This window comes from Salmo trutta, chromosome 5 (assembly GCF_901001165.1).
Source record: "Salmo trutta chromosome 5, fSalTru1.1, whole genome shotgun sequence".
Taxonomy (NCBI): Eukaryota; Metazoa; Chordata; class Actinopteri; order Salmoniformes; family Salmonidae; genus Salmo; species Salmo trutta.
In genome coordinates, this window is record NC_042961.1 from 19968098 (window position 1) to 19995476 (window position 27379).

Consider the following 27379-nt stretch of genomic DNA (forward strand, 5'->3'; position numbering starts at 1 on the left):
GACTAGGTCCTACAGGCTGCCTATTGGTCCACAAGATCTTACACAGCTCTGACAGATGGAATGTGTCCTCTTGGTTGGCTGACAGACCACTGCAAGGGCAGAGACCAGTGTGTGTGTGTGTGTGTACCTACAGGTTGCCGATGTAGCGGTTGGGCTAGACTTGGTTGAGGTGGCCGGTGGGCCGTCGGTTGGCTAGCAGGAACTCCAACAGCTCAGGCAGACGGACGCTCACATCACTGCTCCCTCAGAGACATGCTGACACAGTCTGGAGAGGAGGTGTGTGTCACAGTGACAGCTAAACCAGAGCAGAGCAGAAAACAGTCTGGTCAGGTCAACAATTTCAAATAAAACGTCTTTCCCCTCTGATCCAAGTCAACTTACTTTTGACAGGCGGCATAGTCCCTCCTCTCACTGTGTCTGCTCCTCTTCCCACACTCACACCTGCAGTTAGTTTCCATTTTTAACCCTCTGTAATTCTAAACCTCCTCACCAATGACGAATACATCCTCCAGAATTTGCTGGACAGCTGACACTATTCAAAATGTAGAGGAGTTACTGTTCATAATATAGTTGTAGTAGACGTCTGAAAGTAATACAACAGACAGCAAACTGGAACAAAAATTACCTTTTTAATTGCGTAATCTCATTATTAGTGTTTCAACTGAGAGATTCCCAGGAGGCAATGCTCAGCTGCACAACTCACAGCAGGTTCAACTATCACCACTGGTTAACACGGGGATGTTGAAAAGTTCAAATTCTTTAGATATTTTAGATTTTAAAAGGCGTTGAGCATCGACATTATCTCCATGGAATCCTGCTACCGCATTATATGGTTATTTACAGTATATACAACATGCTGTGCTTTAATACCAGTTTGTACCTACTGTAAAAGTCCTACAACTACATATTTTCAACCAGTATAAAGGATTGTGTGTGAGATGGATAGATAAGAGGGGAGACGGATGAGGGGAGACGAGAGAGGGATGGGAGGAGAGAGGGATGAAAGAAGGACTGTCAGAGAAGAGGACATAGTCTCCTCTTGCGTGCGAGCTGTGTGTCGAGGGTGAGCAGTAGCGACTGGAAGTGTCTGTTGGGGTAGATGGCGCGTCGCTGGGTCACGTGTTTGAGCGCGGTGCGAAGCGGCAGATGACAGTGCATCATCAGGAATGCCAGCACCAGCGTGGCGGAACGACTTATACCCATGATGCAATGCACCAACACCTTCCCTGGAGAGGATGGAGAGAGTGTGGGAATAAAGAGAGGAGGAGGGAATGAAGGGAGAGGCAGAGTTTGATGAAGGAACTCAAATGTCCCTAGAGACAGTCTTAAATAAACTGTACAGAAGTAAACACATTCAGTACATAAACACAGTAAACACATTCAGTTATGTTAACACATTCAGTACGTAAACACAGTAAACACATTCAGTTATGTAAACACATTCAGTACTTAAACACAGTAAACACGTTCAGTACATAAACACAGTAGACACATTCAGTACTTAAACACAGTAAACACATTCAGTTATGTTAACACATTCAGTACGTAAACACAGTAAACACATTCAGTTATGTTAACACATTCAGTACGTAAACACAGTAAACACATTCAGTTATGTAAACACATTCAGTACTTAAACACAGTAAACACGTTCAGTACATAAACACAGTAGACACATTCAGTACTTAAACACAGTAAACACATTCAGTTATATAAACTCATAAAGTACATAAACACAGTAAATACATTTAGTAATGTAAACACATACAATACCTAAACACAGTAAACACATACAGTAATGTAAACACACAGTAAATAAACACAGTAAACACATTCAGTACTTAAACACAGAAAACACATTCAGTTATATAAACTCATAAAGTACATAAACACAGTAAATACATTTAGTAATGTAAACACATACAATACCTAAACACAGTAAACACATTCAGTAATGTAAACACATACAGTCATAAACACAGTAAACACATACAGTAAACACAAACATATACATACAGTAAACACATGCATTAAAGTGCCCCTACCATCTTTAGTCTTCAGGGCCTTATGTATGAAGTCAGCTGCAGGTTTAAAGTACTGGCTGAGGTCAAAATGGGATGAGTCTTCTGTAGGGAAGCCACAGTACACACAGGTGTTTCCATAGTAATCCTGGTCACCGATGCTGCCCTGCTTAAAGTGAGCTGCGTTCAGGACGTGTGTGATACCAAGCTTCTTTAATGCACCCCTGTTCTGAGCTATGGCCCTAAGGGAAAGACAGAGGGTGAAATATATGGGGGGGAGAGAAATGTGAAATGTGAGATTGCATAACTGTTTGAACAGAAATAACCTAGAGAGAACGGATTAATCAGTGAACAGCCTGGAATAATATAGACAAGATTTAGGCAAAAAATGAATGCAGTAGTTTAAAAAAAGAGCAATATTCAGTAATTCCATGTTCAGTATGTGTTCAACAGAGTTCTGTAAGGTTTAGTAGTGTTCAGCAGAGTTCAATAGGGAAATAGAGTCCACTATAGGAACTTGAGATGCTGAATTCCAAATCAACCTCTAGCCTCTGACCCTTAGCCTCTACTTTTTAGCTCTTACTCATACCTCTATAGAACCGAAGGGATTGGATAGGGGTATCCAATATATTTAATCTATTATTATCTCTATTGCCGTATTTCTAAAACCCCTCCAACCCAGGGGCAGGGGTAAGGGAATTTAGAAGAAAAAAAACTAAAATAAGAAAAAATACTTACACGTTTCCGATGTAGAGATTAGGCCAGACCTCATCTAGGGGTGTCAGTTCAAGCTTGCAGGACTCCAGGATTGACTCTAGTTCTTTAATAGCCACCAGGTCTTGCTGCTCTCCTTTTGACATTCTCCCTAGACAGTAGCACCACCTTGACTGACTCAACTACTGCAGCCCTCTGGCCGTGTGTGACCATCTCCAGCAGGCGAGGGTGTGTGTGTGTGTGTGTGTATGGGGGTGGGGGTAGGTGTGTGAGGGACATAAGCAGGTGGCTGCTGGTTGTCCACCGATTTAGCTCTGGGTTCAGCCTGTTCTTTCTTTCTCTCTGTTTCTTTCTCAGTCTGCCTCTCCCTCTCTATATATACAGTGCATTCGGAAAGTGCATTTACTCATCAATCTACACACAATACCCCATATTAACAAAGCAAAAACCATGTTCAGAAATGTTCTCAAATTTATTAACAATAAAACATTTAAATATCAAATACATAAGTATTCAGACCCTTTACTCAGTACTTTGTTGACGCACCTTTGGCAGCGATTACATCCTCGAGTCTTCTTGGGTATGATGCTACAAGCTTGGCACACCTGTATTTGGGGAGTTTGTCCCATTCTTCTCTGCTGGTCCTCTCAAGCTCTGTCAGGTTGGATGGGGAGCGTCGCTGCACAGCTATTTTCTGGTCTCTCCAGAGACGTTCGATCGGGTTCAAGTCCGGGCACTGGCTGGGCCACTCAAGGACATTCAGAGACTTGTCCCAAAGCCACTCCTGGGTTGTCTTGGCTATGTGCTTATAGCTGTTGTCCTGTTGGAAGGTGAACCTTCGCTCCAGTCTGAGGTCCTGAGTGCTCTGGAGCAGGTTTTTATCAAGGATCTCTCTGTACTTTTCTCCGATTATCTTTCCCACGATCCTGACCAGTCCCTCCCAATCCCTGTCGCTGAAAAACATCCCCCCCAGCATGATGCTGCCACCACCATGCTTCACCATAGGGATGGTGCCAGGTTTCCTCCAGACGTGACCCTTTGCATTCAGGCCAAAGAGTTCAATCTTGGTTTCATCAGACCAGAGAATATTGATTCTCATGGTCTGGGAGTCTTTAGGTGCTTTTTGGTAAACTCCATATGCCTTTTACTGAGGAGTGGCATCCGTCTGGCCAGTCTACCATGAAGGCCTGATTGGTGGAGTGTTGCAGAGATGGTTGTTCTTCTGGAAGGTTCTCCCATCTCCACAGAGGAACTCTGGAGCTCTATCAGAGTGACCATTGGGTTCTTGGTCACCTCCCTGACCAAGGCCCTTCTCCCTCGATTACTCAGTTTGGCCTGGCGGTCAGTTATAGGAAGAGTCTTGGTGGCTCCAAACTTCTTTCTTCAATTTAAGAATGATGGAGGCCACTGTGTTCTTGGGACCTTCAATGCTGCAGACATTTTTTGGTATCCTTCCCCAGATCTTTGCCTCGACACAATCCTGTCTCAGAGCTCTACAGACAATTCCTTTGACCTCATGGCTTGGTTTTTGCTCTGACATACACTGTCAACTGTGGGACCTTATATAGACAGGTGTGTGCCTTTCCAAATCATGTCCAATTAATTGAATTTACCGGGTGGACTACAATCACCTTGTGGAAACATCACAAGGATGATCAATGGAAACAGGATGCACCTGAGTTCAATTTCAAGTCTCATAGCAAAGGGTCTGAATACTTATGTAAATATGGTATTTCTGTTTATATTTTTTATAAATTTGCTAAAATTTCTAAGAACCTGTTTTCACTTTGTCATTATGGGGTGTTGTGTGTAGATTGATTTTTATTTATTTATTTTAATTTCACCTTTATTTAACCAGGTAGGCAAGTTGAGAACAAGTTCTCATTTACAATTGCGACCTGGCCAAGATAAAGCAAAGCAGTTCGACAACATACAAAAACACAGAGTTACACATGGAGTAAAACAACATACAATCAATGATACAGTAGAAAAAAATAAGACTATATACAATGTGAGCAAATGATGTGAGATAAGGGAGGTAAAGGCAAAAAAGGCCATGGTGGCAAAGTAAATAAAGTATAGCAAGTAAAACACTGGATGAGGAAAACAATTAATTTAATCAATTTTAGAAGAAGGCTGCAACATAACAAAATGTGGAAAAAGTCAAGGGGTCTGAATACTTTCCAAATGCACTGTATATTCATCAGGGGGAGAGGACTACAATACGGGGTAGAAAAATGAGGGATGGAAATGGAGATAGGATAAAAATGGATTAACAAAGGAAGGCAAAGAAAGAAAGAGAGTGATGTAACAGTCATTACATCACAGCTAAGGTCATCAGATGACAGGAGGGAGGGAGGGAGGGAGGGAGGGAGGGAGGGAGGGAGGGAGGGAGGGAGGGAGGGAGGGAGGGAGGTGTTTGTGTCAAATCAAATTAAATAAAATGTTATTGGTCACATATACATGGTTATCAGATGTTAATGCGAGTGTAGCGAAATGCTTCTGCTTCTAGTTCCGGCAGTGCAGTAATATCTAACAAGTAATCTAACAATTCCCCAACAACTACCTAACACACACAAATCTAAAGGGGTGAATGAGAATATGTACATATAAATATATGGATGAACGATGGCCGTGCGGCATAGGCAAGGTGCAATAGATGGTATAAAATACAGTATATACTTATGATATGAGTAACGTAAGATATGCAAACATTATTAAAGTGACTAGTGATCCATTTATTAAAGTGGCCAGTGATTGGGTGTCAAGGTAGGCAGCAGCCTCTCTGAGTTAGTGATGGCTGTTTAGCAGTCTGATGGCCTTGAGATAGAGCTGTTTTTCAATCTCTCTGTCCCAGCTTTGATGCACTTACACATGTTTATAATTTGTGTGAGTGTGTTTTCTGTCCCTTCTCTGCCTCTCTGAAGAGTGTACTCCAGGTTAATGATCTGCATTAGAAATATTCTGTTGGAGAAGACCCATTGTTTCTGCTGCCATGAGAGGATGTATTTTTTTTAACCCTTATTTTACCAGGTAAGTTGACTGAGAACACATTCTCATTTACAGCAACAACCTGGGGAATAGTTACAGGGGAGAGGAAATTAGCCAATTGGAAGCTGGGGATGATTAGGTGGCCATGATGGTATGAGGGCCAAATTGGGAAATTTAGCCAGGACACCAGGGTTAACACCCCTACTCTTACAATAAGTGCCATGGGATCTTTTAGTGAACACAGAGAGTCAGGACACCCGTTTAATGTCCCATCCAAAAGATGTCACCCTACACAGTTAGTACAGATGGAACAGTTGGAACAGTTGAAACAGTTGAAACAGATGGAACCGTTAGTACAGTTGGAACAGTTGAAACAGATGAAACAGTTGAAACAGATGGAACAGATGGAACAGATGGAACAGATGGAACAGTTAGTACAGATGGAACAGTTGGAACAGTTGAAACAGTTGAAACAGATGGAACAGTTGAAACAGTTGAAACAGATGGAACATATGGAACAGATGGAACAGTTAGTACAGATGGAACAGTTGGAACAGTTGAAACAGATGGAACAGATGGAACAGATGGAACAGTTAGTACAGATGGAACAGATGGAACAGTTGAAACAGTTGAGACAGATGGAACAGATGGAACAGATGGAACAGTTGGAACAGATGGAACAGTTAGTACAGATGGAACAGTTGGAACAGTTGGAACAGACGGAACAGATGGAACAGTTAGTACAGATGGAACAGATGGAACAGTTGGAACAGTTGAAACAGATGGAACAGTTAGTACAGATGGAACAGATGGAACAGTTGAAACAGATGGAACAGATGGAACAGTTAGTACAGATGGAACAGATGGAACAGTTGAAACAGATGGAACAGATGGAACAGTTGGAACAGATGGAACAGTTAGTACAGATGGAACAGATGGAACAGTTGAAACAGATGGAACAGATGGAACAGTTGGAACAGATGGAACAGTTGAAACAGATGGAACAGATGGAACAGTTGGAACAGTTTGCGGTGTTGACAAAATGTATAATGTATATATCCCCATCTACTGGAGATTGAACCACCATGGTGCATAATGTCTGCAGGATTGAAGTAAGGGAAAAATGCTACTAAAGGCTACTAGAACCCTACTAAATTGCTGGCTGTATAAAGCAGAATTCACAATTCACAAATCCACAAATTTCAGGGGTACTTGAATGAAGAGAGACAGTCTAAAACTAATTTAGGCTCGCAATAGGGACATCCCAAGGATACTGGATAGCACGGACACTGACGTTTGAGAGCACCAGAAGAGGTAAAGAGGCGGAGCTGGAGAGGGGAGGATCGTGGCGGAAGTGGATGTCGAGTGTAAAATGAGAAGCGGGTCAAGTGGCGTTGGAGAAGAGGAATGGAGAACAGTAGTATCAAAGAATGGAATTGAAAAAAATGAAGTGTTGAATACTGAAAGGGATGATACATGTATGTCAGACAAGGATTCGTTTCTTAATGGGATGCACATTGTTTTATAAGGATGATAGTGAATTCCTCCATTAATGTAAAGCTAGGATATATGAGATACCAAGCAAGAGCTTTTGTCCCAAAACCACTGCAATGCAAAAACTGCAAAATATTTGGTCATGTTTCAAATGTGTGCACAAGAAGGAGTATACGGATGATTGGAGTGAAGAACAGCCATGTTGCAATTGTGGTGGGGATCATGACCCAGGAGGCTGGTCGGAGGAGCTATAGGAGGACGGGCTCATTGTAATGACTGGAACAGGCTCCTGAGCCTGTGTAGGGATCTAACACGTATTATTTATGTTAACAGTAGAGGCAAGGAGCATGTTGAGTGACTTTCTGGTAGACAGTATTTTTATCCACATAATTTTTGGCATCTTTTATTTTCATCCCGCACAGTAGGTGGCGGCAATACAACTTTTGGATGTAGTCTGCCGTAAAACCCCAACGAAGGAGAATAAACCCGAAGCTTGTGACGTCTATGAAAACATTGGCAAAATGGCAGCAACCATGAGAAACGTGGATGAAATTCGGGATAGAGTAATATTATGTGAATTTGATGTAAAAAATGTAAGTGGTGTAAGATTATCCATTAAAAACAAATAATTTGAGATGCTGTGTATGACCAGAATATGTGGGCAGGTATTCTTGGAATAAACGGGTGGGCATGTTAGCTAACAACATCATCATGTGCAGCTAACGAGTTAGCTAGTACAGTAGAAAATACAACACCGTTCTCACGCAGTTTTGTCATAAAAAAATATTTCCTGTATTTGATAGGTTCATACAACCGATTACCCTGGCAATTATCCAGGCTACGATGATACATGGAGCTTGCAGAAATTCAAAAAGGTAACGTTAGCTAGCTAGCACAACAAACTATTATGCTGTCCACATTTTACATTCAGATCTGTTGCTTGGAATGCCCATATATACACATTACACAATAATATATCTATTGCAGAATTTCAGAATCGACCTGGTGCAAATGGATGAGACTTCTCTGGAGTTCGACATGGTGGGCATAGATGCAGCTATCGCCAATGCCTTTCGACGAATATTACTCGCAGAGGTAGCTTCTACTTAGATAGCATCCTGCCAATGAAAGCAGCATACGAGGTGGTCTCCGTGTTTGATGGCGCAGAACAAACATGTATTAATCCGCCCTCTCCTAGGTCCCTACTATGGCTGTCGAGAAGGTGTTCATTTACAACAACACATCCATAATTCAGGATGAGATCCTTGCCCACAGGCTGGGCTTGATCCCTATCAAGGCTGACCCACGATTGTTTGAGTACAGAAACGCAGGTACGTTTATACTGCTTACCTTGCCTGTCCCCACTGACAATGGCCAAACAAAGTGTCATGTAGAGGGCCACCACCAGCTACATCAGTTTTCTTTGTACAAGTTTAAGTAATTTGTGCTTTTCTCAGGGGATGAGGAAGGCACAGAAATAGACACAATTCAACTTCAACTGAAGATCAAATGTACCAGGAACCTCAGAGCCACCAAAGACTCTGCTGACCCCCGGGAACTTTACCTGAACCACATGGGTAGGTAAGGCCACTGACACACTGGGAGTTTGTGTCCAAGAATGGGAGTGGGAGTCATCCATTGCCAGATTAATGACAATGGAGATGTATGTACGACAAACAAACACAAATGGTATGTCTTTTTACATATGCAACTCTTATGGAAAAGTATGGTAGGGATGAGTTGTACTTTTGGCTGGGGAAAAAATGGTCAATCATGTACGTCATATATTATTTTATCAGTGTTTATGTGTCTAAGAGTGGCCACAGTCGTATCATTTTCTCATGACTTCAGATTCAGTGTTTACAAGTCACATGTTCAGGGTTGCAGGTGTGATTGCAGAGTACAGTGAAAATCATAGGCTCCGAGCTCCAACATGCAGGACTCAGTGAAATAAAATAATGAAAATGGTAATAAACATTACATGAACTGGAGCTGGAAGAAATGGCAGCCGTTTTACGGGCGTGTAGCAAATTGTGCTATTATGTGTTTTTTTCACGTTATTTGTAACTTATTTTGTACATAATGTTTCTGCCACCGTATCTTATGGCAAAAAAAGAGCTTCTGGATATGAAGACAGCGATCACTCACCTCGGATTAGACAACGATTTCACGCACAGGATGTACAGTGGGGGGGAAAAGTATTTGATCCCCTGCTGATTTTGTATGTTTGCCCACTGATAAAGAAAGGATCAGTCTATAATTTTAATGGTAGGTTTATTTGAACAGTGAGAGACAGAATAACAACAAAAAAATCCAGAAAAACGCATGTCAAAAATGTCATAAATTGATTTGCATTTTAATGAGGGAAATAAGTATTTGACCCCCTCTCAATCAGAAAGATTTCTGGCTCCCAGGTGTCTTTTATATAGGTAATGAGCTGAGATTAGGAGCACACTCTTAAAGGGAGTGCTCCTAACCGCAGCTTGTTACCTGTAAAAAAGACACCTGTCCACAGAAGCAATCAATCAATCAGATTCCAAACTCTTATGGCCAAGACCAAAGAGCTCTCCAAGGATGTCAGGGACAAGATTGTAGACCTACACAAGGCTGGAATGGGCTACAAGACCATCGCCAAGCAGCTTGGTGAGAAGGTGACAACATTTGGTGCGATTATTCGCAAATGGAAGAAACACAAAAGAACTGTCAATCTCCCTCGGCCTGGGGCTCCATGCAAGATCTCACCTCGTGGAGTTGCAATGATCATGAGAACAGTGAGGAATCAGCCCAGAACTACACGGGAGGATCTTGTCAATGATCTCAAGGCAGCTGGGACCATAGTCACCAAGAAAACAATTGGTAACACACTACGCTGTGAAGGACTGAAATCCTGCAGCGCCCGCAAGGTCCCCCTGCTCAAGAATACATATACATGCCCGTCTGAAGTTTGCCAATGAACATCTGAATGATTCAGAGGACAACTGGTGAAAGTGTTGTTGTCAGATGAGACCAAAATGGAGCTCTTTGGCATCAACTCAACTCGCCGTGTTTGGAGGAGGAGGAATGCTGCCTATGACCCCAAGAACACCATCTCCACCGTCAAACATGGAGGTGGAAACATTATGCTTTGGGGGTGTTTTTCTGCTAAGGGGACAGGACAACTTCACTGCATCAAAGGGACGATGGACAGGGCCATGTACCGTCAAATCTTGGGTGAGAACCTCCTTCCCTCAGCCAGGGCATTGAAAATGGGTCGTGGATGGGTATTCCAGCATGACAATGGCCCAAAACACACGGCCAAGGCAACAAAGGAGTGGCTCAAGAAGAAGCACATTAAGGTCCTGGAGTGGCCTAGCCAGTCTCCGGACCTTAATCCCATAGAAAATCTGTGGAGGGAGCTGAAGGTTCGAGTTGCCAAACGTCAGCCTTGAAACCTTAATAACTTGGAGAAGATCTGCAAAGAGGAGTGGGACAAAATCCCTCCTGAGATGTGTGCAAACCTGGTGGCCAACTACAAGACACGTCTGACCTCTGTGATTGCCAACAAGGGTTTTGCCACCAAGTACTAAGTCATGTTTTGCAGAGGGGTCAAATACTTATTTCCCTCATTAAAATGCAAATAATTTTATAACATTTTTGACATGTGTTTTTCTGGATTTTTTGTTGTTATTCTCTCTCACTGTTCAAATAAACCTACCATTAAAATTATAGACTGATAATTTCTTTGTAAGTGGGCAAACGTACAAAATCAGCAGGGTATCAAATACTTTTTTCCCCCACTGTACTTCAGACACCCAACAAGGCCGATATCCCCGTCATTGGCAGGAGAAAGAGACGCTGGTATAGAGGACACAGGGCGGGGTGCCTTGTAAGGATCTGCCAACGGCTAGTGGGAAATCTGCTTTTACCATCAATATTACTTGCCAACGTACAATCATTGGACAATAAATTAGACGAGGTACGATCACGAATATCCTACCAACGGGACATAAAAAACGAATATCTTATGTTTCACTAAATCGTGGCTGAATGACGGCAGGGTAGCCTAGTGGTTAGAGCGTTGGACTAGTAACTGAAAGGTTGCAGGATCGAATCCCCGAGCTGACAAGGTATACATCTGTCGTTCTCCCCCTGAACAAGGCAGTTCCTAGGCCTTCATTGAAAATAAGAATTTGTTCTTAACTGACTTGCCTAGCTGAATAAAGGTAAAATAAATAAAAAAATTACGACATTCAGCTGGCAGGATATACGCTGCACCGGCTAGATAGACGAGGGGGCGGTCTGTGTATAGTTGTAAACAACAGCTGGTGCACGAAATCTAAGGAAGTCTCTATACTCGCCTGAAAAAGAGTATCTCATGATAAGCTGTAGACCACAATATTTGCAGAGAGTTTTCATCTATATTTTACGTGGCTGTTTATTTACCACCACAGACGGATGCTGGCACTAAGACTGCACTCAGTCAGCTGTATAAGCTGTATAAGCAAACAGGAAAACTTAGTCCTGCATGTTGGAGCTCGGAGCCTAGTCGCCGGGGACTTTAATGCAGGAAAACTGAAAACAGTCTTACCTAATTTCTATCAGCATGTTAAATGTGCAACCAGAGAGAAAAAAACTAGACCACCTTTACACCACACACAGAGACGCATACAAAGCTCTCCCTCGTCCGCCATTTGGCAAATCTGACTATAATTCCATCCTCCTGAATCCTACTTTCAAGAAAAAGCTAAAGCAGAAAGCAACAGTGACTCGGTCAATAAAGAAGTGGTTAGATGATGCGGATGCTAAGCTACAGGACTGTTTTGCTAGCACAGACTGGAATATGTTCCGGGATTCCTCAGATGGCAGTGAGGAGTACACCACATCAGTCACTGGCTTCATCAATAAGTGCATCGATGACGTCGTCCCCACAGTGACTGTACGTACATACCCCAACCAGAAACCATGGATTACAGGCAACATCCGCACTGAGCTAAAGGGTAGAGCTGCCGCCTTCAAGAAGAGGGACTCTAACCCGGACGCTTATAAGAAATCCCGCTCTGCCCTCAGACGAACCATCAAACAGGCAAAGACTACACCGGCTCCGATGCGCGTCTTATGTGGCAGGGCCTGCAAACTATTAGACTAGCATACTACAAAGGGAAGAACAACCGCAAACTGCCCAGTGACGCGAGCCTATCAGACGAGCTAAATCACTTCTTTGCACGCTTCGAGGCAAGCAACACTGAGGCATGTATGAGAGCATCAGCTGTTCTGGACAACTGTGTGATCACGCTCTCCGTAGCCGACTTGCGGAAGACCTTTAAATAGGTCAACATTCACAAGGCCGCTGGGCCAGACGGATTACCAGGCCGGGTGCTCTGGGCATGTGCTGACCAACTGGCAGGTGTCTTCACTGACATTTTCAACATGTCCCTGATTGAGTCTGTAATACCAACATGTTTCAAGCAGACCACCCTGTGCCCAAGAACACTAAGGTAACCAGCCTAAATGACTACAGACCCGTAGCACTCACGTCCGTAGCCATGAAGTGCTTTGAAAGGCTGGTCATGGTTCACACCCCTGGTACACCCTATCAACAGCAGGTGAAATATCAAGAGCACCAAATTTGAAAACAATTAAATGTCATAGTTGTATGTTTGAGAAATTTCAATTATCTTACACCCTTTGAAAGATAAACATCTCCTTAATCTAACCACGTTGTCCGATTTCAAAAAGGCTTTACGGCGAAAGCATAAAGTCAGATTATGTTAGGACAGTACATTGAAAATAGCTATGTGTAATGTTTTGTCAATGCAAAGACAGGCGTCACCAAAAGCAGAAAACCAGCTAAAATTATGCACTAACCTTTGACAATCTTCATCAGATGACACTCCTAGGACATTATGTTAGACAATAGATGCATTTTTTGTTCTATCAAGTTCATATTTATATCCAAAAACAGCATTTTACAATGGCGTTGATGTTGAAAATATTTTCCCTCCAATACCGCCAGTCAATCAGCACAACAAATTAAATAATTACTATTCGAAACCATTGGTAAAATATTATATTGTCATTCAAAGAATTATAGATTAACATCTCGTGAACGCAACCGCATTGCCAGATTTAAAAATAACTTTACTGGGAAATCACACTTTGCAATAAACGAGGTCCTGTGCTCAGAAAAATAGGGTTGGCGCCATGTTGGAGAGATCTAAAATCAAAAATACTATGTAAATATTCCCTTACCTTTGATTATCTTCATCAGAAGGCACTTCCAGGAATCCCAGGTCCATAACAAATGTAGTTTTGTTCGAAAAAGCTCATAATTTATGTCCAAAAAGCTCCGTGTTGTTAGCGCTTCCTGTAGGCTACTCAAAAACATGAACGTCGCCCGCCGGACTTGTCTTCACCAAAAAATATATTTACGTTCGTTCAAACATGTCAAACGTTGTATAGCATAAATCATTAGGGCCTTTTTCAATCAGAACTTCAATAATATTCAAGGCGGACGATTGCATTCTCTTTTAAAACGTATTGGAACGAGAGTACCCAAACATGCACTCGCGCGCCAGAGTAGTATAGGCCATCCGCTTATGACCAACTTTCCAAGTCTCTCGTTCGGTCAGTTTTCACAGTAGAAGACTCAAACCACTTTGTAAAGATTGTTGACATGTAGTGGATGGCGTAGGAAGTGCTCAATGATTAATAAGTCCCTGTGTGTTTCAATGGCATAGGCTTAAAAGTAATTCAACACATCAGATATCCACTTCCTGTAGAATTTGTCTCAGGGTTTTGACTGCCATATGAGTTCTGTTATACTTACAGACACCATTCAAACAGTTTTAGAAAATTCAGTGTTTTCTATCTAAATCTGTTAATAATATGCATATCCTAGCTTCTGAGTTGGTGTAGGAGGCAGTTAAAAATGGGCACATATTTTTTTCAAAATTCTCAATACTGCCCCCTAGCCCCAACAGGTTAACACCATTATCCCAGAAACCCTAGATCACTCCAATTCACATACCGCTCTAACAGATCCACACATGATGCAATCTCTATTGCACTCCACACTGCCCTTTCCCACCTGGACAAAAGGAACACCTACGTGAGAATGCTATTTATTGACTACAGCTCAGCATTCAACACCATAGTGCCCTCAAAGCTCATCACTAAGGTGCGTGCTCAGTCCCCTCAGGGGTGCATGCTCAGTCCCCTCCTGTACTCCCTGTTCATGGTTAGGCACGACTCCCAACACCATCATTACGTTTGCAGATGACACAACAATGGTAGGCCTGATCACTGACAACGACGAGACAGCCTATAGGGAGGAGGTCAGAGACCTGGCTGGGTGGTGCCAGAATAACAACCTCTCTCTCAAGACAAAGGAGATGATTGTGGACTACAGGGAAAGGAGGAACAAGCACGCCACCATTCTCATCGACGGGGTCGTAGTGGGGCAGGTTGAGAGCTTCAAGTTCTTTGGTGTCCACATCACCAACAAACTATCATGGTCCAAACACACCAAGACAGTTGTGAAGAGGGCACGACAAAGCCTATTCCCCCTCAGGAAACTAAAAAGATTTGGCATGGGTCCTCAGATCCTCAAAAGGTTCTACAGCTGCAACATCGAGAGCATCCTGACAGGTTGCATCACTGCCTGGTACGGCAACTGCTCAGCCTCCGACCGCAAGGCCCTACAGTACATGACTGGGGCTAACCCGCCTGCCATCCAGGACCTCTATACCAGGTGGTGTCAAAGGAAGGCCCTAAAAATTGTCAGAGACTCCAGCCACCCAAGTCACAGACTGTTCTCTCTGCTACCGCATGGCAAGCGGTACCGGAGAGCCAAGTCTAGGACCGAAAGGATTCTCAAAATCTTTTACCCCCAAGCCATAAGACTCCTGAATAGGTAATCAAATGGCTACCCAGACTATGCATTGTGTCCACCCTCCCTCCAACCCCCCCACCGGTTAGTCGGGCTATTACCTCAAATAGCCCGACTAACCGGTGCACCCGCACATTGACTCTGTACTGGTACCACCTGTATATAGCCTCGCTACTGTTTTTAAAAAATGTTTATTACTTATCCATTGTTGACCTAATACCTATTTTTTACTTAACTGCTCTGTTGGTTAAGGGCTTGTAAGTAAGCATTTCACTAAGGTCTACACCTGTTGTATTCGGAGCACGTGACAAATAAACTTTGCATATTATGCGAGAGCTAGACCAATCACCACACTATTTACAAATATAACAAATAAAACAGTCAAATCAATGCAATATTTTAGCATAAAACAGACCCCTCACCGCAGAACAAAAAGAGCAATTTCAAACAATCACCGCACATTTACTGTGTAATATGTTCAATCAAGCCAAACGTCAACCAACTTTTTCCCTCATGACTGCATTTTCGCGACAAATTGGGAAAGATTATTGCATATTGCCATGCAAAATGTAAGAATTGCCTCAGCAAAATCAAGCATTTTTGCCTGAAAATATCACAAAAAATCTGAAATTTGATACATATTCTGATTAAAGTGAATAATTAAACCTTTTCTAGTCTGTGCAGGGGTGCCCCTTTAACCTGTAATGTCTTTGATTTTTCCTCAGTGTACTCCAAGGACATGAAGTGGGTCCCTATTGGGAACCAAGCTGATGTGTTTGCAGATATCGACATCGGTCCAGTACATGGGGACATCCTTCTGGCACAGCTCCGGCCTGGACAGGAGCTGGATATAGTCATGCACTGTGTGAAAGGCATTGGTGAGAGGACTTTTTCTGAAAAATGTGATAATGTCTGCACAATGGCAATCTCAGACTACAGTTAACCTAAAGCTTTCTCAATCCCTGTAACCAATGAAGTAGTGTTAAAAAATGTATAACAGGTGGGTGTTTGCTATCTGGGGTGAATTAAGTTATGCTTCCTATAGTTTCAATGCATTTCTTCGTGAGAGATGGGTTAATGCTTGTGCAAATTAAAAAAGTGTTTACGTTAATATACCCTCACTACACCATTGCCTGCAACTACAGCTCTCTGTTATATGATGTTGAAATGAGTGATAGCTTTCTTTCCTGTTCTGATGGCTCAATTCTATGCTCTATCTTTCCAGGTCAAGACCACGCCAAGTTTTCACCTGTGGCTACAGCCAGTTATAGACTCCTTCCTGAGATCACACTAATGGAAACAGTGGAGGGGGAGAAAGCAGAGCGACTAAAACGCTGCTTCTCCCCTGGAGTCATTGAGGTGGAAAACCATGGGGGTAAAACAGTAGCTATAACATTTTGAAGCATTATGTCAGGATGGCTGAGGGGTTTAGTGCACTGAGTTCAGGTCGCAGTCTCCCCTGGAGGCGTGGGTTCGAATCCCACTTCTGAAAACAACCTTTATGGGCGGCAGGTAGCCTAGCGGTTACAGCATTGGGCCAGGAACTGAAAGGTCGCTAGTTCGAGTCCCAGAGCCGACAAGGTGAAAAATGTCGATATGCCCTTGAGCAAGGCACTTAACCCTAATTGCTCCAGAGTCGCCATGACCTCACTCTCTTAGGGTGTCTCAGGGGGAGTTGGGATATGCAACAACAAAAAATGCTTTATTTCACACAAGTATAATAAGCACTTGTACATGTGTAAAACAGGACAAATATAAGCACCCACCAAATTATTATTAAAGTGTACTTACACTGTAGCTATTTATGATCCATGTAGCTTATGATCCCACTTCTGAAAACAACCTTTATGGGCGGCAGGTAGCCTAGTGGTTAGAGCGTTGGGCCAGTAACCGAAAGGTTGCTGTGTCGAATCCCTGAGCTGACAAGGTAAAAATCTGTCGTTCTGCCCCTGAACAAGGCAGTTAACCCACTGTTCCCTGGTAGGTTGTCATTGTAAATAAGAATTTGTTCTGAACTGACTTGCCTAGTTAAATAAAGGTTACATTTATTATTTAAAAAAAGTAGTTTTAATCTTCTGTCCCAGGAAAGGTTGTTGCCAAGGTGGTGAACAGTCGCTTAGATACCTGCAGTAGGGAGGTTCTCCGACATGAAGACCTCAAGAACGCTGTGAAGCTTGCAAGAGTGCGGGACCATTTCATCTGTATGTACCCAGTGAATTTAGAAATCACTGTTTCCTGCTTGGTGAATTTGTGAAATGTACAGTAATAATGTCTGGTGGTACAGTACATAGCCCATAACTATTGTGTTGCACTGTAGAAGCTAATTGTTTGTTTTTCCTCAGTGATTATTTTACTTTGTTTGTGTAGTATGGCTTGGCATTCTGCGCATGAGCACTCATCAATCCTGTTTCCTCTTTCCCATAAAGTTTCTGTAGAATCCACTGGCATCCTGGCACCTGATGTCTTGGTCACAGAGGCCATCAAAGTTCTCATGACCAAGTGTCGAAGATTCCTCAGTGAGCTCGACTCCACGGAGATGGAATAAGAGCAATTAAGTTGGACCACATGTAAATACCCACTACAGGGGTGAGGCATATGTGTTGAGTCTGTGCGCAACATGCTTTGGACCAGGAATGGGCAACTCCAGTCCTTGCGGCCTGATTGGTGTCATACTTTTTGTCCCAGCTAACACCTGTCTCCAATAATCAACTAATGATATTCAGTTCCGAATGCAATTAGTTTAATCAGCTGTGTTTGCAAGGGATATTGGAGAAAAGTGGACACCACTCTGCCCCCGAGGTCTGGAGTTGCCCTTCCCTGCTTTGGACAATAGAATACAATACCAGTTGGAATAAAAGCACCCTGTAGAAATGCTGAGGATGCTTTGTTTTTTTATTACCATCCTAGATTAACTTGAGTTTGGATTCCTTTGTCAAAATATGTACCCAGCATGAGACGGTTTGTCATCCCCAATAAGGGTTATGCCACTTATGTACTATATTTTGTATTCTAATGAATGTTTATGTTACTTGCAAATCCTTATGGCTCATGTCATTAGCCCATTTGTAGAGTTGTTCCTGAATTCCATCCTTTTAGTTAAAACCGTTACAAGAAAATGTGTTTTTAGTATTTACTGAATGAAGAGGGTGGTAACTCTTAAGTATATAGTGCACAGCGAGGTGCAGTTATGTTTTGTCTACTGTATAGACTCGTGCGACAAAAGTAAAGCATATTACATTTTACTCTAGATGATGTTGCAAAGTCTGTGTGTATTTTCTACCCCGCTCACACCTATTCCACAGTGTGTACATTATTTGATGGTGTCTTGAAACAAGATATGGTATGCATTGGCCCAGTTTCCCGATAGCGATGTAAGATGCGTTTCCCAAAACACTACGAGAGAACGTTCGCTAAGTGCGTCGTTACAGATCGAAATAAATTAAGCACTGCTTTCAGATCAGCGTTCTCCCTGTCACATATGGCTACAAATATTGAGGCGGCTAATTCTAATGCGTAACCTATAATAAAGCACTAAAAATTTGGCACATTGCGCGCACATGAAATACATTGAGGTAAATTACACAGCACACAGCTAAATACAACTATTGAATTCGCATTCATTTTCGTTCACTATAATTCAAATACATAGGCACATGTGGCCTATACTGTATCTTTTAATAGTCATCTCGGTTTTCATTTGAAGCGTCTATCATTAGCTTGTTATGCAAAGAAATGGGCGTCTGTATTTGGAAGGTCAAACGATGTTAGGCTATATATGAAATATATTGAGACAAATTAGCCTACAGATCGTAGCAAAATATAACTTCATTGATTGAACATGAAATGTATTTCAATATGATTGAAAATAGGCATATAGCCTACTGTATTTGTATTTTAATGCAGTCATATTGGTTTTAATTTGAAGCATTTTTTATACGTCGCTGGTTTGTATCTATTGAAAGACATTGGCAACTTTTTATTTTGTACTCAACTTTGTTATTTAGCGGTCACGGAGAGGGGGATAAACCACGTGATTCTACGTTTAGTGGAAATCTGTGTATTAAGTGGGCAAAAAAAGCATCGAACGACGCTGTAGCAAGTGTGGTCTGGTGCAGGCGTTAGATTACGAGCTTTTTCAAGTGCAACGTTAATAAAGATGGTTTTGGGCAACAACTCGGAGACGTAACGATGAATTTAGCCTTAACATGTCTTTGGGAAGCCAGGCCTAGCGCTGGACACAGCTCTTTGCACGGACAACAGCAGCGACATAGGCTGCTCTTGTTTTCTTTGCTCAAGTGAATTGAAATGGTTTAGTAGAATATTGCAAGACTTTCTTCGAGCACAGTTCAGAGAGAACGTTCCCTATAAAACGTCATTTCCCCCTATCCGTAGCAAATTAAGATGGCGGCCGTTGTGGAAGGACTAGAGCGAGGTTTTGAAGCCCTGGATTGCGACTCGGTGTTACCGAGATTGTCTACACCACCGCCGGATCAACCACACCAGAACAACCCGCTATTAGGACTTCCCATTGTGGCGATTGAGATGGTTTTCAATTTCCTGTCTTACGACGAAATCAGCCTCATACGCTTGGTGAGAGGGAACAAAAACAAACCACGAAGCAAATGGCAATGCGGCGTCTGGCTAATCTAGTTGTTGCTAGCTATGTCAGAGACGTTATCGGCTATCGTTATGTAGCTAGTGTGAGTAGCAAGTGAGGTTATTAGCTAGCTAATAAGTTCCTTCTAGTTAAGTCGAAACATGCATTGCTGCACTGCTTATGTGTTTGAACAAAATTGATTATCTTTCCCCACTAAGTTTATTTGCACTAGCTTTGTCAACAACACACCTGTTCCATTCCATTTCAGGTTGCTATAGGGCGCTAGTAGGGTTCTCCCCTGGATGGAACTCGTGGCAAACTAGTCAAATGTATTTTAACATGGGTATAATATTGTCTGTCTAATGAACTGTATTTGTTTTCTATCTTGCTAAATGTGTTAACGTTACCTAGCTAGCACTATGTTTTCTTTAGCTTTTGGAAAAGTGTACTCTATGACCACAGTAACTGTAGTTAGCTACACATTTTGAAGTTGGCATTTCTGCTATCCCGAGTGAATCAAGTATTTCCTTTCATTTACTTGCATCTGAAAGAAAGTGGTACAAGAGACCAATTTAACATTTGGTATCACTTTCAAGGAATTTCAATGTGATATCAAAATAGTACATTTTCCAGGGAAACCAGAGACCTCGATGGATGTTGGAGCTATATCTGTGTGGAGGAGTAGGCTATTTTTCAGTTCCACGCTTTTGATCTGGCCACTTTGATTGAGCATCACAGGCTGCAAGTGTCATGCAAGGGCATGGAGAGGTTGGAGGTGTTGAGTCCCAATAGCCACTAACTCAAACATACCTTCCCGCCCCTGTTCTTTTCCCAGGTATGCAAGCGCATGGACATGATCTGTCAGCGCATGCTGAACCAAGGCTTCCTCAAAGTGGAGCGCTACCACAGCCTGTGCCAGAGGCAGGTCAAAGCCCAGCTGCCAAGGTCAGTATCAACACCACTGGAGGGTGGGAATTATATATAGTATGCTACTTGAATACAGGTGTTTTTTTTGCTAGGCCTATGTCCTGAAGCAAATCATTGAATAGGCCTACTGTGTAGAGGCAATGAAACCAGAAGTGCTGAATGGTTTGAGCTCTGTACAAACCACAGATTGGTATAAAGCACATTTGTGAAATCTGTGTCATTTTAATCCAGGCCCATGTTTTTCTCTCCTGGTAACAAGTGGATTATTTTTGGGTAATGAAATAATAAATACACTGAACAAAAATATAAACTCAACATGTCCTGTGGTTCATGAGCTGAAATAAAAAAAATCCCAGCAATGTTCCATATTTTGTGCACACATTTGTTTATCATGTTAGTAAGCATTTCTCCTTAGCTAAGAGGATCCATCCACCTTGCATATCAAGAAGCTGATTAAACAGCATGATCATTACACAGGTGCACCTTGTGCTGGCGACAAACAGCCCATTTAAATGTGCTACTCACCCCATTGTCAGATGCACCAGTGTATTACAGAAGTGATTACCTCATGCCTCGAAGCTATGAAACACATTTACTGTATGTTTTTGTTGAATTGCTTCACCTCATTCTTTTATTCCAAATCACTCAGCATCTTCACTGTTGGATGATCCTTGGAAAGTGATCATTGACTCATATATGTTACTTGGATCATGAAGGTCTCTGTCTGGTCCAGTGTGTATATTTAATGAGTTGTGTGTTGTGGCAGGCGGGAGTCAGAGCGGAGGAACCACTCACTGGCCCGTCATGCTGACATCCTGGCTGCCGTAGAAACGCGCCTCTCCCTACTCAACATGACCTTCATGAAATATGTGGACTCAAATCTCTGCTGCTTCATCCCTGGCAAGGTACCTAGCTACATCTTCTGTAACCTACCAGTCACTACCTACTTGGCACAATATATGCCAACTAGTAGAAGGAAATGTCAATTTCAGGTATTTTTGTGGTATTCTTTATTTTATTTTTTGTCAACAAGCTTTACATCTATTTGGCCACAAGATGGCACTCCTGCTCTAGATTGACGATAGTTTAGGGAAATAATCTGGTCTGTGTAAATGAAAGCAGAATCTCAATTTTAAGTATTCTAATTTAAGTGGAAGACCAGTTCCATCCCAATATGATGAGACTAGCTACTTCCTCAAACTTGCAAAGTCTTGGCCTCAACAACATAACACACAAATTCTTAACATTCTAAGCCAAATGAGGCTTATGATAAATTGTATAAGGTTCCCAGCATGTGCCTGTCTTTCCCTAAGGTGATTGATGAGATCTACCGTGTGCTGCGCTATGTGAACTCTACACGCGCTCCCCAGCGAGCTCACGAGGTGCTGCAGGAGCTGCGGGACATCTCTTCCATGGCCATGGAGTACTTTGATGAAAAGATTGTCCCCATCCTGAAGAAGAGGCTTCCCGGGGCCGACCTGTCAGGGCGCCTCATCGGATCTGCCCCAGGTAATGGACAACGACACTGACCTTTTATGGCCAATAAAGGTCCTGTAATGCCCATGTAACTTAGTCATGTTAATTTTATTCATAATATCTTTATTGTTCAACTTGGATAAGCATTTTAAGATTGTACCTAAGATCATCATTCTCTGCCTACCTTCAGTGGCCGGCCCATCTACCTCCCTGACCACCATGTCCCTGCTGGCCAAGAACACGCCGTCGCGCTCTGAGATGACCAAGGTGCAACAGCAGGTGAAGGTGAACGGGGTGTCCATGACTGCGCTGCGGCGGGAGATGCAAGAGGTGCGCGTCAAGCAGCTGGAGCAGCAGAAGCAGCTGCAGGACCAGGAGCAGAAGCTGCTGGAGCAGACTCAGGTTATCGGGGAGCAGAATGCCCGGTTGGCTGAGCTGGAGCACAAGCTCAGGGAACTGATGGACAGTGCGGTGGGGGGAGGGGCCAGGCCAGCCGTAGCCTCCACCTCCTCGGCTTCTTCCTCAACAGGCTCAGCTGCCGTCGCCACGTCTTCTGCTGCTGTCACCACGGCAGCCAGTGCCATGGCCGCAGTGGTGGAGACAGAGGGCAGCCCACCCCTGAAACGCACCAGGAAGAGCTCAGACCTCCTGCGTCAGTCCAAACGTCTGCGCAGCAAGAAATAAGACGCTCAATGTTATTTGGGGTTCAGTCTGATTGGACCTCCCATGTCCTGTGACATGATTTTAATTCTTATTGTTTGGAATGTCTTTAAGAAAGGGGGGTCATGGTAAAGAAGTCAAGAGTCACTGTGTCCCTGGTGTATCCCCCTTGTCATTACCCTCTCAAATTCACACAAACTACACCATGGACATGTTTATGCTGATTAGACCAGCATATTTGGGCAAGAGTGCTGGTAGTCTCCACAGTTTAACCACTGACTCTAAAGCCACTAAGAATTTGCACATTAGTTGAAGGGTGAGGGTTAGCTTAAAGTCTAAAACACTCAATCTTTGTGTTCACTCTTGCTTGTCCATCAACAGAAGTCAATCCACGTTAGGGTTTCGGCTCCTAGTCAGGAGAGAGTCTTTGCGGTGAAAATGAGAAGTAATGAGAGCTTTCTAATGTGCATTGCATAACCACTGTAGCGGTTGACTTTGGGTGGGGAAAAATGCATTAAATATTGTCTAGGCGAGATCACTTCGGGGGGGGGGGGGGGGGGTTTTGCCTCTGAACCAATTTTGTTGACTCAAATAACCTTTTTTAGTTTAAGATTCTGATTGTTTTGTTCTGTCTGTTGCCAGGTTGGATTGCTTGAAAATATCCTTGCTCAATGTAGACCCTTTACTGTTCCCCTGATAGGAATACCATCTTATTTCTTTATTTTCTGAGACCGGCTAAATTAGTAGATTGTGTAAGATTTTGGCAATTACCATTCGTGTGCGTGCAGTTTAAGGTAGTTTACATGCTAGCTGTTCTGTTAGACTTCGTCATTACGCTAACGCTACTTTGCAATGGCTCGAGAAACTAACTTCAAACTGCACGCAGAGACATAAATCTTACACCATCCCTTTAAAAAAGGATTTGATTCCTGCCTTGGGGGGATATTACAGTACTTGCCCTTCCCATCGAACATTTGGTGCAATAAAATGTATTTTACTTTTTTTTTTTTTAAAGGAAGTTATTCTCTATTTTTAATACTTAAGTTAACCTTCCCCTGTCCAAAAAATACCATCATTCCCAGAGCGAATTGTTTATTTAAGTCCGGTTTGGTGAGATTTCACAATGCAAAGGAGAGGTTTTTGAGGGGTTCCTGTTGTTAGTGAAAAGACACGCCGCTGATTTTGAAATGCATTACTGTGTTCCACATGGACATGCTGTCTTTGGCACGCCCTGTTGAGTTGAAGACAGGCAGGCTAATGTGTAGATTGATCATGTAGCCAGGTAGCGTCTCTAAAGCCATGGTGCCTGGAAAATAGAGGAAAGGGACTCTTTTTACATTAGGCAATGGAAGGACTGCTATAGGAGCCCACAAGATTTATACTTTTCAGAGATCAATCATTTCCAATAAGTTCTGGCACATTCATTTTTCCTTCAGTGCTACAGTAATTTTGAAATTACATTCATCGATCAAATGGCTGAAATTATGCTAGCTCAAATGCTAACCCCATGTTTATACTAGTCTGTGTAAAAGGGGAATTGTATGCAGTCAAGTATCGGCTGTCTTTGGGGACGATGAATCAGAGCTTTATGTAAGAAGTTGAAATTGCCACCTGAATCAATTGACCAGACTGGTGGTTTTGTCTTAGTGGTCAAAGGTAGATTTGCCACAAAATGTCTCCACTCCAGTGTGTCATTTGCAGTTGTCATCTAGGTCAGCTTCTGTATATTAAACTTATTGTTATGCTATCTTTGTACACCAAAAAAGTTGAGTCCTATGTAACACCAAGATGAATCTGTTTAAGAAGCATTCAGATTTGCCAAAAAACTACAGTTGAGGTTTACCAATGATGTTTTAAGCCCTACTAAAGAAATTGTGAAATGAGTTCAACTAAAAGTGACAAGGATTTTAAGTCTTAGTTTTCTCCTTAATTGCTACAAAAAGTACATTTCTCTTGCACAACAGCACCCTTCCCATTTTAAGGTATTTTTGCACTCACGGTTCTCTTTTGCCTTGTGAGGTTTGGGGACACTCTTTTCACACCACTTTGATACAGCTACGACCGGTATTGTTTTTCATAGCCGATTAGAAGAGCATTTTTGGTAACTTTCTTTCCCCCTACCCTTAACCTCAGTGTCCTAACATGCTACCTTTTAATTATCCTAACCTGCATAAGTTCTCTGAACCTGCTACGAAAAAGTCACTTCTAGTCGTAGCTGTATCGAAGTGGAGTGAAAAGGTTTTTATTTTTTGTGAGGCTAGCTTGTGAGCCCATATTGCGGCTGGAAATTAGTGAATGACCACTACTTGTGGCATGAAACCTTTGAGGCATACTGGGTAACGCAGTTCACAACTGAGTGGAATCAATCGTGTATTATAAATGCACTGGGCAGGAAACACTTATCTAGTGGCTTAATTTGAGACTGCGTCTCAGTTTAGAAATGAGTGTACTGTAAACTTCATGTACTTCAAAAGTGTAGATTGCATTATTGTATGTATTAAGACAAATCTTGTAAATTGGCCTATTTGGGGTTAACTGTATGGGTTGTTACACACATTACCGTTACAAATGAATCATTAAAAGACGTTAACATATCCAGATATCGTTGTGTGTTGTGACAAAGCATGATCCTTATGAGGAACATACAGTACCATTCAAAAGTTTGGACATTACTCATTCAAATGTTTTTATTTTATTGTAGAATAATAGTGAAGACTTCAACTATGACATAACACATGTAGTAACCAAAAAAGTGTTAAACAAATCAAAATATATTTTTGATTCTTCAAGTATCCAGCCTTTGCCTTGATGACAGCGTTGTACACTCTTGGCATTCTCTCAATCAGCTTAATCTGGAACGCTTTTACCACAGTCTTGAAGGAGTTCCCACATATGCTGAGCACTTGTTGGCTGCTTTTCCTTCACTCTGTGGTCCAACTCATCCCAAACCATCTCAATTGGGTTGAGGTCGGGTGCTTGTGGAGGCCAGGTCATCTGACGCAGCACTCCATCACTTCTTGGTCAAATAGCCCTTACATAGCCTGGAGGTGTGTTGGGTCATTGTCCTGTTGAAAAACAAATGATAGTCCCACTAAGCGCAAACCAGATGAGATAGCGTGTCACTGCAGAATTCTGTGGTAGCCATGCTGGTTTAGTGTGCCTTCAATTCTAAATAAATCACAGACAGTGTCACCAGCAAAGCACCATCACACTTCCTCCTCCATGCTTTACGGTGGGAACCACACATGCGGAGATCATCCGTTCACCTACTCTGCATCTCACAAAGACACGGCGGTTGGAACCAAAAATTTCAAATGTGGACTCATCAGACCAAAGGACAGAATTCCACCGGTCTAATGTCCATTGCTTGTGTTTCTTGGCCCAAGCAAGTCTCTTTTCATTGGAGTCCTTTAATAGTGGTTTCTTTGCAGCAATTCAACCATGAAGGCCTGATTCACAGAACGTGAACAATGAAGGCCTGATTCTGAACAGTTAATGTTGAGATGTGTCTGTTACTTGAACTCTGTGATGCATTTATTTGGGCCGCAATCTGAGGTGCAGTTAACTCTAATGAACGTATCCTCTGCAGCAGAGTTAACTCTGGGTCTTCCTTTCCTGTGGCGGTCCTCATGAGAGCCAGTTTCATCATAGCGCTTGATGGTTTTTGCGACTGCACTTGAAGAAACTTTCAAAGTTCTTGAAATTTTCCAGATTGACTGACCTTCATGTGTTAAAGTAATGATGGACTGTCATTTCACTTTGCTTATTTGAGCTGTTCTTGTCATAATATGGACTTGGCCTTTTACCAAATAGGGTGATCTTCTGTATACCATCCCTATCATGGCACAACACAACTAATTGGCTAAAATGCATTAAGAAGGACAGAAATTCCACAAATTAACTTTTGACAAGGCACACCTGTTAATTAAAATGCATTCCAGGTGACTAAATCATGAAGCTGGTTGAGAGAATGCCAAGAGTGTGCAAAGCTGTCATCAAGGCAAAGGGTGGCTACTTTGAAGAATCTCAAATATAAAATATATTTTGATTTGTTTAACACTTTTTTTCCTTAATACATTATTCCATGTGTGTTATTTCATAGTTATGATGTCTTCACTATTATTCTACAATGTAGAAAATAGTACAATTAAAGAAAAACCCTTGAATGAGTCCAAACTTTTGACTGGTATTGTATGTGACATTTTCCTCAGGTATGGTTCTTCCGATCCATAACATTTTCATAAAGGGTAGCTGTAGTATGAGAACTAGTATCAGGTCTTTTATCTGATGCAGATGTACAGTTGGAAGTCAGAAGTTTACATACACCTTAGCCAAATACATTTAAACTACATTCTTCACAATTCCTGACATTTAATCCTAGTAAAAATCCCTGTCTTAGGTCAGTTAGGATCACCACTTTATTTTAAGAATGTGAAATGTCAGAATAATAGTAGAGTGATTTATTTCAGCTTTTATTTCTTTCATCACATTCCCAGTGGGTCATAAGTTTACATACACTCAATTAGTATTTGGTAGCATTGCCTTTAAATTGTTTAACTTGGGTCAAACGTTTCGGGTAGACTTCCACAAGCTTCCCACAATAAATTGGGTGAATTATGGCCCATTCCCACT

At 42.3% G+C, this 27379-nt stretch overlaps 3 protein-coding genes across 4 annotated transcripts; 2 read left to right on the forward strand and 1 right to left on the reverse strand.

Annotated features, from left to right (window-relative positions):
- Positions 1 to 613: 613 nt before the first annotated feature.
- zgc:153981 (dual specificity protein phosphatase family protein) lies at positions 614 to 2973 on the reverse strand. 2 transcript variants are annotated; one of them, XM_029752852.1, is made up of 3 exons: positions 2760 to 2973; positions 2046 to 2263; positions 614 to 1226 (listed from the first exon to the last, which is right to left on the reverse strand). In XM_029752852.1, the coding sequence occupies exons 1-3, from the start codon at positions 2879 to 2881 to the stop codon at positions 1015 to 1017; spliced, it is 552 nt and encodes a 183-aa protein (XP_029608712.1). In that variant the 5' UTR covers positions 2882 to 2973; the 3' UTR covers positions 614 to 1014. The 2 variants fall into 2 exon arrangements, with proteins under 2 accessions (XP_029608712.1, XP_029608714.1); XM_029752854.1 differs by having other exon boundaries at positions 2046 to 2255; positions 2760 to 2960.
- Positions 2974 to 7702: 4729 nt separating this feature from the next.
- Positions 7703 to 18334, forward strand: LOC115193814 (DNA-directed RNA polymerases I and III subunit RPAC1). The gene is made up of 9 exons (XM_029752856.1): positions 7703 to 7813; positions 8024 to 8095; positions 8208 to 8315; positions 8419 to 8551; positions 8678 to 8797; positions 15813 to 15965; positions 16313 to 16462; positions 17172 to 17288; positions 17514 to 18334. The coding sequence occupies exons 1-9, from the start codon at positions 7742 to 7744 to the stop codon at positions 17630 to 17632; spliced, it is 1044 nt and encodes a 347-aa protein (XP_029608716.1). The 5' UTR covers positions 7703 to 7741; the 3' UTR covers positions 17633 to 18334.
- A 662-nt stretch (positions 18335 to 18996) lies between these two features.
- On the forward strand, positions 18997 to 25345 carry LOC115193813 (F-box only protein 28). The gene is made up of 5 exons (XM_029752855.1): positions 18997 to 19677; positions 20520 to 20629; positions 21378 to 21516; positions 21925 to 22120; positions 22278 to 25345. The coding sequence occupies exons 1-5, from the start codon at positions 19489 to 19491 to the stop codon at positions 22769 to 22771; spliced, it is 1128 nt and encodes a 375-aa protein (XP_029608715.1). The 5' UTR covers positions 18997 to 19488; the 3' UTR covers positions 22772 to 25345.
- The last annotated feature ends 2034 nt before the right edge of the window (positions 25346 to 27379 follow it).